The 17,375-nt window shown below is 36.2% G+C and overlaps 1 protein-coding gene across 1 annotated transcript in view; it reads right to left on the bottom strand.

Moving 5' to 3' along the window:
• Positions 1-15,204: 15,204 nt before the first annotated feature.
• The window catches only part of ENPP3 (ectonucleotide pyrophosphatase/phosphodiesterase 3), an 81,772-nt gene continuing 79,601 nt past the window's right edge, over positions 15,205-17,375 (bottom strand). Inside the window, exon 24 of the mRNA XM_087444122.1 lies at positions 15,205-15,460. Within this exon, the coding sequence (XP_087300248.1) occupies positions 15,290-15,460 (171 nt within the window). The 3' untranslated portion in view covers positions 15,205-15,289. The remainder of the gene's footprint in view (positions 15,461-17,375) is intronic.

Genomic DNA, 17,375 nt, shown 5'->3' with positions numbered 1-17,375 from the left:
GATGGGCCTTGAGTTCGCTACTGGTGGATTTCACCATCAGAGACCAATAGGGCAATTCCATGACAAGGAAGAGAAGATTTTTCCTCTCAGTCCAGAAAATACCAGCCAGCGCACACTCATGGACAACAGGAGGCCAAGAAACTCTTGCCCTCAGCACCACAAGGTCACAAAAATCCACTTTTTCTTCTTTTACACCTGGACACCATCTAAGAGAGAAAAAGATGAGAGAAGCTATATGAGAACTAAATTTTTTCTTCCTAGAGTGTATGAACACTACCCAAAAAGATGCTTACATTATAAGGTCATGCTAGGCTTTAAACAGGACTAGATTTTGGTTAAATTTTTTCCCTGTCAACCAGCATATGGTGACTCCTCTGCACATCTGAATTATAGTATAGTTAGTTATGAGTTAAAATTTTTTAGTCTGTTGTCTATGTGTCTTGTAAACTACAGGCACTCTACCTGGACAGCTAAAGAAAAGAAAAAAGATTAAAATTGAGCAGAATTTGTTCTCACTCAGATTTAAGTATAAGGCAGGATAAATTTATTGCATCCTTACATCTAAAGTTTCTCTAAGCATAGTCCGGTAGAGCCAAAGCTCTTAGCACTTTCCTACCACAAGCTGAAATGGGCCCAGAGAAGTTTACTTCGCATTTACTGAGCCCATCCTCAGTCAGACACACTGGTAGTTACTGGTACAAAGAGGAATGAGAAAAGGTTCCCACTCTCAAATCATTCATAAGCATCTAAATAAATAATTGTGAACAATATATGCACTTAAAATTACTTTTAAGAGCAATGGTGTCAACAGAAGTTCTGAAGTTAAGATACGAAATGAAGATCCATCAGCCAGCCTTTCACTAAGACTCCAGCCAACAATGCATCTGAATCAATGTGTTTAATAATAGTACCATGCATGGTGGTTCAAAGAATTTAAAAATTTGCAGATTGCTTTATATTTTCAATAAAATGCATTATTTTTCTGCAATCTAATTTTTAAGGCTAGTCTAAGTGCTTTCACATTGAGATCCATGGGTTCAAGGTAATTTTTGGAGCAAGTAACAGATCACAAGAACAGCACTTTTCACTTTCCTGAGCACGTTTCATGTGTTATCTCACTTAATCCTCACAACATGCATTAAATTATCTCACTTTGTTGATGAAAAGGAACCACACAGAGTTCACTCAGTTATGGCACAGGAGCCCCGCCTTTACCCACTGTGCTGCACTTCCTCTACCCCGTGCTTTCCCTAAAGCACTTGGCAGGTCCTTCCATGTGGTACTAGTTTGGACAAATTGGCTCTGTTGCTCCACATTTGTGAAAGTGTATTCTTTAGAACACCACAACTATATGCAAAGGTTGCTGGTACCTTTTATTTTTAATTACAGTAAAAAAAATTTTTTTTAACTAAAAGAAATCCTTGGAGCCTTTGATATACTAACGTGCACTGTATACATTTCCAAAGGACATAATATTGCTTAGTGCTTCCTAAACGTATAGACCCTTTTGTAATGGAGCATCCCAGGTCTATTAGTCAGGGTTCTCCAGAGATACAGACTCAGAATATATATGTAAATATATATTCTATATAAAATATAAAAGATTATTTATTTATTTATTTTAAGGAATTGGCTCATGCAATTATGGAGGCTGGTAAGTCCAAAATCTTCAGAGTGTGTTGACACGCTGGAGACCTAGGGAGGAGTCAATATGCAGTTCAAGTCTGAAGAGCTGATGTTGCAGATGAGGTCTGAAGGCAGTCTTCTGGAGAATTCCCTCTTTCTTGAGGAGGTCAGCCTTTTGTTCTGTTCAGACCTTTGACTGATAGGATGAGGTACACCCACATTATGGAGAGCAATCTGCTTTTCTCAAAATCCACAGTTTTAAAGGGATTAAAAATACCTTTACAGAAACATCCTTAATTAGACTCAGGCAAGTTAACACATAAAATTAACCATCACACCTGGAGAAGAGGATTCCACAGAACTCACCTTAGAAAACATTGCCATAGCTGCATCATCAGCTCCCTGAAAGCAAGACCTGAGTTTTGAAATTATTATATCCTTCAATATCTTGAAGTAGTAGTAGATAATAATAGACTGTGATTGTGGTAAAATAGAATGAGCACTAAAATTGGAGTCGAATACATGGAGTCCAATCCTGGCTCACCATTCTAGTAACTTTGTGATCTTGAGTAAATAATTCAAATCCTATTCTTATCAGATTTGTTATGTGTGAACAGGGAATAATCATAACTATATCACAAGATTGTGGAACTAAATGAGGAGATATGTGAAAGTGTTTGGTACATAGTGTAAAGTGAAAAATGTTTCATAAAGAGAACAATTATAACTCCATGATGAAAGACTACATGAAAATATGACAATTTCAAAGTAAATCTCTGGAAATCAACACACTCCATGTTATTTTAACGTTACCAAATTGGGATATAGTTTAAACCATACAAAATTGTTAATGTTTAGCAGTTTTTGAGTTACAAGAATGGCAATTCCATATGGCTAATCTTAACACTATAATGTGAATAGAGGGTACAATGCAGAGTTATACTCGGGCTTACTGCTAACTAGGACTTGATATGCCCCACTCATTATTGTCTCTGCCTACAAGGAGATTTTATTCTGAGACAGGGCGACTCAGAGTACATATTAAACCCAACAAAAAGAAAAAAATTTGATCACTTTTTGAATTGATCACAGGAAATGGTTATGAGAGGTCTGAGAGGACAAGGAATTTTTCCTAACAGCCATGCTGGCTTCCTACTGCTCCTTGAACACACCAGGCACACGCCTTCATAGCTTCCGCCATGCATCTGCCTGATCAACACCTCATCTCCTCCAAGTCTTCGCTCAGATCTCAGCTTCTCAAGGAGGCCTCCCTTGACCTCCCTGTTTAGTATTTTTTGCAACCTGCCCCCACATCCACACAACCCATTGTCCTGATTCTTTTTACTCTGCTTTACTTCTCCATAGCACTTATCACTTTCTAACATATAATTTGATTTTCCTGTTTGTTATATCTATTATACATTGTGTGTCTTTCCCATTAGAATACAAGCGTCTCAAGGGTAGGGATCTTTGTCGAGTTTGTTCACTGACTATCCAAAACCCCTGGAACAATGCCTGGAACATAATAGAAGCTCCATAAACATTAGTTGAATAAATAGATTTAATGAGAGGATCTTGAATATGCAAGATATGCAGCTTGAATGACTAGAAAAATGTAGTTGGCTCCAGATTCAAATGGACAGCAAGAAAGGAAGAAATTGAGTGTTGAAGTCAACAGTTAAAGATTTGACTCCAAATTTCTGTTCTTAACTCCTGGAAGAGGCTGAATCAGAATCTGAGGTGATAGTTGATGAAATCTCTGCAGAATGAATCCATCTTCTGAGATGAGATCCAGACAGATATGGAGGACAAATGAAACTACCGCCAGGCCAGTTGAGCTAAGCCACTGAGGCCAACCCATTTCTGGTTTTTTTCAATATCCCAGGGTAACAGGATTAACCACTCCATGGTTCCTTTTTTGTGTGTGTGTGTGTGTCTTAAATTGCTAATGTGGCCATAACTTTTGAAAATATTCTTGGTCCTAACCAATGAATAAGGATTGTAATAGAGGCAGGCCAAAATTAAAGATCAGGGCAACCAAAAACCATGATGGAGGACGCTATTAATGTGACCAACTCATCCTGGCAGGAAATATAGGAGTCAAATCCCCAAATCACAGGGCAAAGATGAACCTGACACAACCCACAAATTTGAGTCACTGAGACCTGAGCCTAAACCCACGTGAAGCAGAAGCAATTGCCTGGTTAGTTCAAAAAGAGTGTTTTCTATGTGATTGAGAGAGGGTAATGCTCCGTTGTACACATCCTATGTCTAGTAACTTATTGAATCCCCACAACAATTCTGTGGGGCACATACTAAATGATCCCCCTTTTATAGATGAGAAAACTACATCTATAGATGTAGAGTTTAAGGAAGCTTCTCCAGGTCACACAGCTAGGAAGCCAGGATTTAAACCCTTGTGTCTGCAACTTAGGAACTCATGGTCTTATCATACACTCCCGCCTCATAACACTCAAATGAGAATAGATGATTCCTTAGGAAACTATATAAGCAAAATTGACAGATATTACATTAAAGACAAGACACTGTGCTAACCAATTAGGCAAATTTTCTTAATTTCAAAAAATATGAAAAATTGTTTAAGGTCTTTGTCCATCCCTTAGAGATACGGAATATTATTCTTTACTGGAGCGAACCTTAAGACATGAACTAGCTGGCCTCTCCAGATTTCTTCTAGACCTATGGATCTTTAATTTACAGATTGAGAAACATGATATGTTAGGATAACAGAACCAGCCTAGCTCTAAGTCCAGTGCTGTACCTTACTAGTTGTTATCTGGCTACGTTTATACTGTGGATTCAGGACGAGTCAGAATTGCACAAATTCTCTGTCATTGGAAGGCTGAGGTTTGTTTCTGTCTGGAAGTTTGTTCAAGCGTGAGTCCACTGATTGAGGGAGTGATTGTGGTCTGCCAAGGCTGCTGTGTAAAAAGGAAGTCGTTTCTTCCAACAGCCTTGTTTATGTTTGTGAAAACTGTTTCAGTTTATGTCCTGTTTCCATTCCCATGCCCAGCCCTCCCAAAGTAAACAGATGACAAGGAGCAGTGGTGGGGTAGTGGTGATGCAGGGGTGGGCATGGAGGTGGAGGAAGGAAAGAGATTTCCCTAGGGCAAGAGGGTTTTCAAAGGACCCAAATGTAATTTGGAGATGAATTCAAATGCCAAAACCAGATGGGGTTTACACTGTCAAGAAGATCCCAATCTGTAAGCATAAATACATACTCCTAGAAATTCCATTTACAAACAGTGATGGACATTCTTACACCAAATGCTAGCTAAATTAGTGGCTGAAGATGAATTCTTGGCACATCAATAGGTGTACCTCTTTATCCCATTCATCTCCACCCATCTACTTCTACTTGCCCAGAAAACTTATTTGTTTCTGATACTGTCTAGAAGAACAGACCCCGATCTCCTTTAATTCCAACTATGGCAACAAAAACCCTGAAAGGTAAAAGAAAGAGAGAAAGAAAAAGGAAGGAAGGAAGGAAGAAAAAGAAAGGGGGGAGGGGCAGAGAGAGAGGGATGGAAGGAAGGAAGGAAGGAAGGAAGGAAGGAAGGAAGGAAGGAAGGAAGGAAGGAAGGAAAGAAGGAAGGAAGAAACGCATGGAGAAAATAAATTTCCAGAATTTTTACTAAATCTGTAAAATAAGCCAACATTTAGAACTTCTCTTCTTTCCACATCTGCTTCCAAGACCTTAGCTGACCTCACTTGGACTAGAAAGTTCTCTTTCTACAAACAAGAATTAATTGTAATCTTTGATTCAGTAACACTGGAACTCACAAAAAATGTCCTTCTTATATGGCTGTCTATCAAAATACGTATAACTAAAACAGCAGTAATATGTGATTTGCTCTATTTAAAAGCAAGCAATTCTGTTGTGTTAAATTCTCACTTATATAAAAAGCACTTGTCAAAAATTTAGTTGATCACATATTTCAATGTCAGCAGAACAAAAAGGAAAGACAGTTACATCAGCTGAGATGATATAGTTCTATTGTCCACAAGTCAAAAAATACCTCAAGAAGACTGGTGTGATGATTGGTCATGGATGCTAATATGGATTCTTACTACACCCACATGAGTCTCCATTAATTCCCAGTTACACATGACTTGGGTACCAATCTGTAAAAAATCAAGACATTTATTGAAATGTCAAGCAGTCATTTCTTTACTTATTACGATAAGTTACACTTTCATATAGAAAGGGTTTTCTAAATCCCCAAAACACAAATATTTTCCTGAAAAGTTTGAAATTCCCCTGAGAAAAAATGAAAGTAATATGGATTGACATTTCCCAAAACCCATGTCCAAATACTACATTCAAAGGACAGCTATGCCCAGGGGCCATGGGTTAACAGGATTTAATTGTTATAATCATTGGTTGATAGGACTATATGTGTATTATGTATATATTATACATGTATAATACATATTTATATATGTAGTTTATATATAAAATGTATATATATGTAGTTAAGTATACATATACTTAACTATATATATATATATGTATGTGTGTGTGTGTGCATGTGTGGTTTGGATAGTCTTACAATAAGTATGCATTACTTTTATAATTCAGAAAAAATAAATTATTTCCATTTTTGGTGGGGGAGAATGACATCTCAGTAAATGCAGATTTTGAATACACTACCAATTTAGGAATTAACATTGTGGCAAGATAGTACTTTTGTTTTTTAAAAAAAACTTTTATTTTTAAATAAAAACTTTTATTTAAATACACACACACACATATATTTACCCACTTCTAGGAATTTTCCCTGAAGATACATTTCCAAGAACTACATATGCATAAGGTTATTCATTGCTGTATATTTGTAACTACAAAATATTGGAAACAATCTAAAGGTCCTACATAGGAGATTGATTTAATAAACTATGGTAGCCCACAGATTTGATAACCTAGATGAAATGGACAAATTCCTTGAAATACACATCTGCCAAAATTCACACAAGAGGCAATAGATGACCTGAATAGGCCTATACCTATTAAAAGAGTTGAATCAATTATTAATGATCTTCCAAAACAGAAAGCACCAGACCTAGATGGATTCATTGGTGCATTCTGTTTAAGGAAGAAATTATGCCAATCCTTGACAATCTCTTTCAGAAGACGGAAGCAGAAGTAATACTTCCTAACTCATTTCATGAGACCAGCATTACCCTAATACCCAAACCAAACTAAGACATTATAAGAAAAGAAAATTACAGATCAATACCTCTCATGAACATCGATGCAAAAATTCTCAACAAAATATTAACTAATCAAATCCAACAAGGTATAAAAAGAATTATGCACAACAATCAAGTGGGGTTTACCCCAGGTATGCAAGACTGGCTAAACATTTGAAAAACAATTAATGTAATCTATCACACCAACAAGCTAAAAGAGAAAAATCACATGATCATATCAATAAATGCAGAAAAAGCATTTGACATCTGAACAACAAAGAGACAAAAGACCCAATAACAAATGGGCAAAAGATCTGAACAGACATTTTTCCAAAGAAGATATACAGATGGCCAACAGACACAGGAAAAAGTGTTCAACATCACTAATTATTAGGGAAATGCAAACCAAAACTACAATGAAATATCACCTCACACCTGTCAGAATGGCTATAATTAACAAGACAAGAAATAACAAGTGTTGGAGAGGATGTGGAGAGAAGGGAACTCTCATACACTGCTGGTGGGAGTGTAAACTGGTGCAGCCGGCATGGAAAACAATACGGAGATTCCTCAACAAATTAAAAATACAACTACCATATGACCCAGCTATTTCACTGCTGGATTTATCCAAAGAACATGAGAACACAAATGTGTAAAGGTATGTGCACCCCTGTATTCACTGCAGTATTATTCACAATAGCCAAGAGTTGAAAACAACCTAAGTGCCCACCAAGGAATGAATAGATAAAGAAGATGTGTTATATATACACAATAGAACACTACTTATCAAAAAAAAAAAGATGAAATCTTGTCATTTGTGACAACATGGATGGACCTCGAGGGTATTATACTAAGTGAAATAAGTCAGACAGAGAAAGTCAAAATGCCGTATGATCTCACTCATAAATAGAAGATAAAAGCAACAACAACAAATGAACATATAGATACAGAGATAAGATTGGTGGCTACCAGAGGAGGAGGGTGGAGGGCAAAAGGGGTTATGAGGCCACATGTGTACAGTGATGGATGGTAATTAGTCTTTGGGTGGTGAACATGATGTAGTCTACACAAAAACCAAAATATAATGATGTACACCTGAAATTTATACAATGTTATAAACCAATGTTACCTCAATAAAAAAATTTTAAAAAGAATAAATTATTTTTGATGACAAATAAAAGAAAAAGAAGAAGCATTTAACAAAATCCAGCACCTATTCATGATAAATAACTCAGTAAACTAGGAATAGAGGGGAACTTCCTCAACTTTATAAAGAATTTTTACAAAAAAGTCTATCGTTAACATCAGACTTAATGGTGAGAAACTTAAAACTTTCCCACTAAGATCAAGTACAACTGTAGGGGCACGATCCTGCATGCCCTTTAACAGCCGTATGTCCTTCTGGCCCCCTTCTGGGCAGGACGCCCAGCTACTGGGATTTATAACAATCCAGGGCCTAGCCAGCCCAGATGTTACTTTATCTCATTCAAAGAACATCAACTCTTAAAGGAACACAGAGCCCCTCCATGTGAGTTGCTGTTCCTGGGAATGCTGGCTGTACCAGGGACAGGCCCTCTTGGCAAACATATCGCCTTTGTGCCCCTGCCTATATAAGCAACCCCCTCCCCACCCATGGTAGCAGGTGCACACTTCCATCCAGCCAGCCACCATTGGACATTCCCCATAAGTAACTCCCAATAAACCTATATATCTCATTCACCACCTCCAGGTCTTTTCTTAGGGCTCTCCACAACTTATCCCACACTGCTTACCCAGCTGGGTGTGTGGCCAGACAACAAGGCAAGATGTTCTCTCTGACCCTTCCTTTTCAATATCACACTAGAAGTTCTAGCTAATGTAATAAGAGAAGAAAAGCAAATAAAAGGTATACAGATTAGGAAAGAAGAAATAAAACTGTCTTTCTTCACAGATGACATAATTGTTTATGTAGAAAATCTGAAAGAAGCGGCAAAAAACTCCTAGAACTAATAAGTGATTATAACAAGTTTGCAAGATACAAAATTAATGTACAACAGTCAATCACTTTCCTTTATACCAGCAATGAACAATTGAAATTTGAAATTAAAAACACAACAACTTTTACATTAGCACCCCCCAAAATGCAATACTTAGGTATAAATCTAACAAAATATATACAAGATCTAAGTGTGGACAATTACAAAACTTATGAACAAAATCAAAGAACTTAATAAATGGAGAGTATTCCATGTTCATGGATAGGAAGACTCAATATTGTCAGGTTGTCGGTTCTTCCCAACTTGATCTATAGATTCAATGCAATCTCAATCAAACTCCCAGCAAATTATCTTATGGATATCAACAAAATGATTCTGAAGTTTATATGGAGAGGCAAAAGACCCAGAATAGCCAACATATTGAAAGAGAAAAACAAAGTTGGAGGACTGATGCTACCTGACTTTAAGACATACTATAAAGCTGCAGTAATCAAGACTGTGTGGTATTGGTGAAAGAATACACAAATAGATCAGTGGAACAGAATACAAGGCCCAGAAATAGACCCACATAAATATAGTCAACTGATCTTTGACAAAGTAGTAAAGGCAATACAATGGAGCAAAGATAGTCTTTTTAACAAATGGTGCTAGAACAACTGGACATCTACCTGCAAAAACAAATGAGTCTAGACCCAGACCTTACACCCTTCACAAAAATTAACTCAAAATGGATCATAGACCTAAAAGTAAAATGCAAACCTATCAAACTCCTGCAAGATAACATAGGAGAAAATCTAGATAATCTCGGATTTGGCAAAGACTTTTTAGATACAACACCAGAGGCACAATCCACAAAAGAAATAATTGATAAGCTGGACTTCATTAAAATTAAAAACTTCTGCTCTGCAAAAAGCAATATAAAGAGAATTAAAAGACAAGCCACAGACTAGGAGAAAATATTTGCGAAAGACACGTGATAAAGGACTGTTTTTCAAAATATACAAAGAACTCTTAAAACTCAGCAATTAGAAAACAATATGATTAAAAAATGATGTAAAGACCTTAACAGACACCTCACCAAAGAAGATATACAGATGGTATATAAGCATACAAAAAGCATACGAAACATATGATGACATCATATGTCATCAGGGAAATGCAAATTAAAACAACAATGAGATACCACTACACACCTATTAGAATAGCCAAAATCCAGAACACTGGTAACACCAAATGCTGGCAAGGATGTGGAGGAACATAAATTCTCATTCATTGCTGGTGGGAGTGCAGAATGATACAGCCACTTTGGAAAACATTTTGGCAGTTTCTTACAAAACTAAACATACTCTTACCATATGATCCAGCAATCACACTCCTTGGTATTTAACCACAGGAGCTGAACATTGATACCCGCACAAAAACCTACACATAGATGTTTATAGCAGCTTTATTCATAATTGCCAAAACTTGGAAGCAACCAAGATGCCCTTCAGTAGGTGAATAAATAGATAAACTGGTACATCCCGACAATGACAATTATTTTTCAGTGCTAAAAAGAAATGAGCTATCAAGCTATGAAGAGACAAGGAGGAACTTAAATGCACATATCTAAGTGAAAAAGGCCAATATGAGAAGGCTACCTTCTCTATAATTCCAACTATATAACATTCTGAAAGGGGAAAAACTATGAATACAACAAGAAAGTAATTGCTAGTGGTGGTGGGGGTTGGGGAGAGAGAGATGAAGAGGCAGAGCACAGAGGATTTTTAGGACAGTGAAAATGTTCTGTATGATATTATAACGATGGATATATATTATACCTTTGTCCAAAACCATTGAATGTACAACACCAAGAGTGAATCCTTAGGCAAACTGTGGACTTTGGATGATTATGATATGTCAATGTAGATTCATCCTTGGGAAAAAATGACCATTCTGGTGGGTGATGTTGGTACTGGGGGAGGCTATGTATGTGTAGGTGTAGGGAGTATATAGGAGATCACTATACTTTCCTCTCAATTTTACTGTAAACCTAAAACTGTTCTTTAAAAAAAAAAAAGCCTTAAAGGGGCCAGCCTGGTGGCATAGTGGTTAACTTCACGTGCTCTGCTTCAGTGGCCCGTGGTTTGCAGGTTCCGATCCTGGGCAAGGACCTACACACCACTCAACAAGCCATGCTGTGGTGGTGTCCCATATACAAAATAGAGGAATATTGGCACAGATGTTAGCTCAGGGCCAATCTTCCTCAGCAAAAACAAGAAAAAAAGTCTTAAAAAAAACAGAAACTATGGTACAGGAATAAATAGGATGAGAAAGATCTATATAAACAGATATGGAGTAATTCCAGGACATATTGTCAAGTTTTGTGTAAGAAAGGAAAATTTAAAATTTTTCTTTTGAATAAGAAAGGAAAATTTAAAAAATATATGTATCTGCTTATTTTTGCAAAAATAAATACAAGAGTGATAAACCAGAAACTAATGACACTGGTTGTCTACACAGGGTAAGTGGGAAAGGGCTGGAAGGAGAAAGGGAGGACACTTCTTCTGTCTTTTTTCATCTAATTTTAACTTTTGGAACTATGTTGATATTTTACGTACTCAAAAAAATAAAATTGACTCAACAAAAATGGGAAAACCTCTAAATAGAATATAAACAGAAACAAATGAATACCACTGTATTTCAAAGAATAACGTAACTACACTGAAGGGGGGACAACATTATCCAAGTAACGTTGAAACAAAGAATTCTGACTATAAATTCTTAGTCTAGAGACACAAAGAACTGGAAACATATCTTGAATTGTACTTAGTAGATTTATTTGTCTCGGTGGTATTGGTTAGCAATTCTGATGTTCCTTGTATTGTAGGGTTGAGCAAATGAGTAAATATGTTGATGATGTTGAGAACCAAGTTTCTCACTATTGAAGAAGACAGATACAATTATAAAATGAGAAAGGCTTAGAAAGAACCCTGTAGTACTGGATGGTGATTAAACTCATGGCTTTTTATTATAGGTAGTTATAAATATAAATAGAGATAAAAATAGAGAGACACACACACTTGGCCCGGCCCAGTGGCATAGTGGTTAAGTTCGCGTGCTCCGCTTCAGCAGCCCGGGGTTAGGATCCCAGGCACGGACTGATGCACCACTTGTCAAGCCATGCTGTGGTAGTGTCCCATATAAAGTAGAGGAGGATGGGCAGGGATGTTAGCCCAGGGCCAATCTTCCTCGGCAAAAAAGAGGAGGATTGGCAATAGATGTTAGTTCAGGGCTAATCTTCCTCACAAAAAAAAAAAAGAAAGAAAGAAATAGAGAGACACAGACAAAGAGATGTAGACATAGATTATACCTTCGTTGACTAAAGGGGCCTGGATGCAACAATACCCCAGAAGTAATTAGGGCACCAGCGCTCACTCAATGGAACCAGGGCTCCTTGGAGATACGGTTGATTCCAGAGTTAGAACAAGGAAAGTGCAAGATGAGCCTAAAACAATTTTCTTTGTGCCTAAAAGTAAGGAAGTGCTCAGAAATGAAGACGATATGTCAAAAGGATACAAAAGCCCACTTAAAGGAGTTCCCACAGGCCAAATCTGTGACAATTTGAGTACCAAAAATAAGTAATGATTATCATGTATTTTAATTCATTGGAATAAAAAAGAATCCATGAATCTATACAGATAACGAACAAATAATAAACAAACAAATAAGAAGGGAACAGTAGTATGCTAATAAATGCAGACAGAATAATGGTGGTTTAAAAAATCACCTTTTGCAAATGTCATAGTAAAAATTGAATCAGGGAAGAATTATGAATGGATACTAAAGCCAATGGGTAAAAATTTAAGGAGAAACAGGACATTTATAGGATTTCCATTATTCCCCCTCACAAATAACATAAACTACAAAGGCAAAAATAGTCTTTACAGAGCAGATGCCTGGTGAACCCCAATTTCACCAAGTGATGAACTTTGGCGTCAATAATAACGGCACAAACCACCATCTTGTGCTTCCAGATATTAAGCACTGAGGACACACTATCACTAACACTGCTCCTGCCCAAAATGCAAAACATGGACCCAATCATGAGGATGTCAGACAAGCCCAAGCAGAAGGACAGTCTACAAAATAAATGACCTGGACTCTTCAAAAATGCCAATGTTATTTGGTAAAGGCTGAGGAACCGCTGTAGCTTATAAGAGACCAAAGAGAAAAGAAAACTTAATGCAATGAACGATTCTGTTTTGGATCCCAGGAAAGAAAATATTATAAAAGACATTATTGAAACTATGATAAAAATTTGATTTAGATCTGTAAATTAAATAACAGTATTGTAACAACACTAAACTTCCTGATTGGGGTTGTGTGAATTCATGTCCTTGATCTTAGGAAATACACACTGAAGTATTGCAGGGTAAATGGGCAGAAAGCTCAGGGAAAAGTAAAGTTATATGTAAATATACACAGCAAGAACATTATCAGTTGATGAAGCTGGGTGAAGGGTATACAAGAATACACTATTCTTGCAGCCATTCCCTATCTTTGAAATTCTTTCTAAATACTTTTTTTTTAATGCCACTAACTTTACATTTTACATTTTCAGATTTTTAAAATAAAACAAGCCCATTATAAAATATGGGCTACATACTGAAAGTTATAAAGCAGCAGTTGCAAATTCCCTGTAATTCTACGTTCTGTTAAATTGTTGGTGTTCCATTCTTCAGAAGGATTTTACTCCTACATACTTCTTTTTAATGGGATAATGAATATATAAAAGGAAGGTATAGCATCACACAATCTCTATGCAAAAAAATGTAACTTTAATATTTCTCTGATCGAAATTTTTATGTCTATGTTGAGCACCCATTTGATCTGATACAGAAAACAATTTAGTCCCTTTCAGAGAAAAGCAGAAGCAACGAGAGCGCCCAGAGTTCAACTCAGTTCAGCGTTGTAACCGTCCTCCACTTGTCTCCCCCCAGTGGAGTCTCAATTCCGGGTGATCTCTTCTAGTTTACAGGCCGCAGTGGGGCAGGGGGACATTGATTGGGAGAACTCTACCTGTATACAGGATATTAACATTTTTGCCATATAGCTGGATAGTTTCTAATTTGTTTCTTGTCTTTCAGCCTCTCTATATTGTACATTTCTCACTGCATAAATTTTTTAACTAAATCCTACAAGTGGAGAAAATATGTAAAACAAAATCCAATAGCACTGTTAACATTTCAATTAGTTGTAATTAATGACCATACTTCAATTGAAATCCTAGTGGAAATTCTTTTTCTGAAGCTCAGGTCACAAGATTTTTCATCACCAGCAAAGTCTCTGTCCCCTGGACAAACTGGTCTGTATATCAGAAATGAATCTGGAACATTTCCACTCCAGCAAACCAGAAATCTGACCAACAGAATTGCCCCTCAAATAAGTACTGGGATCTCTGTGATTAATAACCACATTTTGAAAAATTAAGGAAATACAGGTACAGAAGTTGTTTGTTTTTTTTTTAATTTTAGGAAATACCAAAGGTCACAAAATAAATATTTTATCTTCCTCTCTCTCTTTACTATTAATTCCTGCCTCTCCCCACCCTGGGCTTTATTATATAAATCAGGGGTTGACAAACTACAGCCTGTGAGTCAAATCTAGCCCCCTACCTGTTTTTGTAAATAAAGTTTTATTGGAATAGCCACTCCCAATTCCTCTCATATATTATTATGATACCTCCTTGATGTAACGGCAGAGTTGAGTAGTTGCAACAGACTGTATGGTCTAAAAAATTTTATTTCTGGCCTTTTACAGAAAAAGTTTGCCAACCCTTAAAAAATGACAGCACACGTACTACACATGCTACTCTGCCCCCTGCTCCTCATCAACAACAGCCACACAGTCAGTGTACAGATCTGCTTCTTTCTTTATAGTATTGGAACAGCAGTCCACTGTTTAAACAAATTCCACAACTTGTTGAACCAGTCTTTTAGGTTGTTTTCTGGTCTTTGCCACTGTAAAAGATGATATTTTCATGCATTTGTGCAAAGTATATGTGTTGGCAAAGTTTTTACAAGTGAAACTGTTGAATGAAGATAACGTGCATTTTTTATTTTAATAAATATTGCATAATTGCCAAATGTAAAAAGTTTTATGACAAAACTGATTGTAGAATGGATTCAGTTCCAAAGTGATACCTACTTCTCTTATTCTCCCTTCTGTTTAGATAATGCTGGGCAGAAAAATATAGGCAAAGATTATAAGAGAAATAATATAATAAGGAAGGTATAACAGTATAATCTCTGTGCAAAACAAAATGTAACTTTAAAATAATACATGGTCATGGAAATGAGAGAAGGGACTATGTATTGAAAATTGTGCAACATGGCTTTTAGAGCAGTTAAGGAAAAATAGAAAACTTTATTTTATGATTCTTCAACAGAAAAAATCATTTACATTTTGCCAAAACTCTTTTACAGATGAAATTAAATAATGGTTTCAAATGTGGGTAAATATGTCTTTAGTTGCAAAATTTCAGAGACAGGCTGTACTTTTTCCTGATAAAAGTCAAGCCCAGTAAGAAGTTCCACATCGCGGACCCGGGCAACGTGTTCTTTCAATCTTTCTTCAATCCACTCGGCTTCCAGTTTATCTTCCTGTAAAAGAAACAAAAGGCTATTTTCTATAGGGTATGATTTTTCTTTAACAGGAAGATCTTTATTACTTAGAAATCGTCCTTTTTCCTTTTTTTTTATTGAGGTATAATTGACATACAACATGATACTAGTTTCAGGTGTACAACATAATTTGATATTTATTCCTGCAGTTTTTATTGCCTTAAATCTTAATTTGATACAGCTAAATTTTGTTGTTTATTAAAATAAAAATAAAACCAAAAGTACAAAGTATACTATAACAGATCACCACAAAGTCATAAACTTTAGCTATTTTTATATTTACTTCAGATAGAAATTTTTTAAAGAAATGAAATCTTACGGATAAAGTCCCCAGTGTTCCTCTACTCAGAGCTAATCATTATCATGAGTCTGTGTGAATCCAGATTGTTGTTAAAATTTTACTGCACATCTATATACAATATATGGAGTTGATTTATGAGTTTTGAAATTTCTATAAATGATATTGTAAGTGGCATTCTAGAATTACTTTTTCATTTAATATTATGTTTATAATCTATCCATAGTGACACATCTAGATCTAGTTAAGTCATCTGTTGTTAGCTGTGGTTTGTGGCAGCACAGTTTTCTTCATTGCCATACTGACAGTATTTGGGGCATTATAAATAACACTACAACGGACAACTTGGCCCATGTCTCCCGTGTTCAAGAACATGAGTTTCTAGGACGTACAAATGGAGCTGCTGGGTCGTAGAGTACATGCAACCTTGACTTTGCCAGATGTTGTACCTAGCACTCCTCAAAGTGTTTGTGCCAGTTTACACTTCCATTGGCAGTGGAGGATAATCCCCATTTCCCTGCATCCTTGTCAAACCACAGGGTGAAACAGCGTTTATCCCTGTTTAAATTTTATTACCGTGAGAGTTAGTACAGTTGAGCATCTTTTCAGATATTCTTTGGCCATTTGACTTTTAATAGGTTTTTTACTATATCAAAGTTAGTTCAATAATTTAGAGCCATGGATTTCTATGAAATTCCTTATTCTTTATTTACTAATTTTCTGATATTCATATAATATTGCCAATTTTCAGTTAAATTTTTAAAAAGTAAGAAAGTGTAAAAGTTTGCTTAATTAGAGGAGTGTGTGTTAAAACTCTCATTTGACTTCAGTGCAGTGATTTACCAGTTTTTTAAATATGCCAGCTTAAAATAAGTGGCTACTCTTGGAGCCAGAGGAAGTATATGGGGAAATTAGTCTTTGTTTCTAACCACTGAGGCATCTATCTGTGTGAGATTCATGATGTGAGTTAATTTTTTAAACAACAAATATGCAGTGTACTAATTTGAGCTCATATTTCCAATGGGAATCAAATTCAGTCTTTTTCCCCTGCCTTTACTAATTCACATTTCAGCAGCATTTAGTATTTTTGATCACTTTCTTCATCAAGTTTCCTCCCACTTGGTTTATAATACTCTACTCCCCCTGGTTTATTTGGTATCCATCCAACTAAATGTTTAGTGAACACCTGACAGTCTTCGCTTTCTGAAAATTGCAATTAAATGATCTTAAAGTAGAACACATAATTGTATGCAGGCAGGGTGATACTCACGCTAGTTAGTACTCAAGCTAGTTAAATCAATGGCACCAACCAATCTGAAGAGAAGCCAGCTGTAGACAACTGCTCTAGCTGGACCAATGAGTCCCAACAGAACAGCAGCCTTGAGGATACAGTTTTTATGAGCTATATTTAAATACATGCTTTTGACTGTATATGTAATTGATTTATATAGATATACTTGATTATATATGTAGTAGAGCTGTTACATGAATAGAAATACTCTATACTGAAAATACAACTCACTTTGTTATTTTCTTGAGGCAATATCAGTTTCAGTATTTTTCTCCCCAAAGCATGTCCTCATTCACTCTCCTTAA

The sequence above is a fragment of the Ceratotherium simum genome, chromosome 19, assembly GCF_057802395.1.
Source record: "Ceratotherium simum simum isolate JZ-2026a chromosome 19, ASM5780239v1, whole genome shotgun sequence".
NCBI classification, from domain to species: Eukaryota; Metazoa; Chordata; class Mammalia; order Perissodactyla; family Rhinocerotidae; genus Ceratotherium; species Ceratotherium simum.
This window is presented reverse-complemented; position numbering and strand designations above follow the sequence as displayed.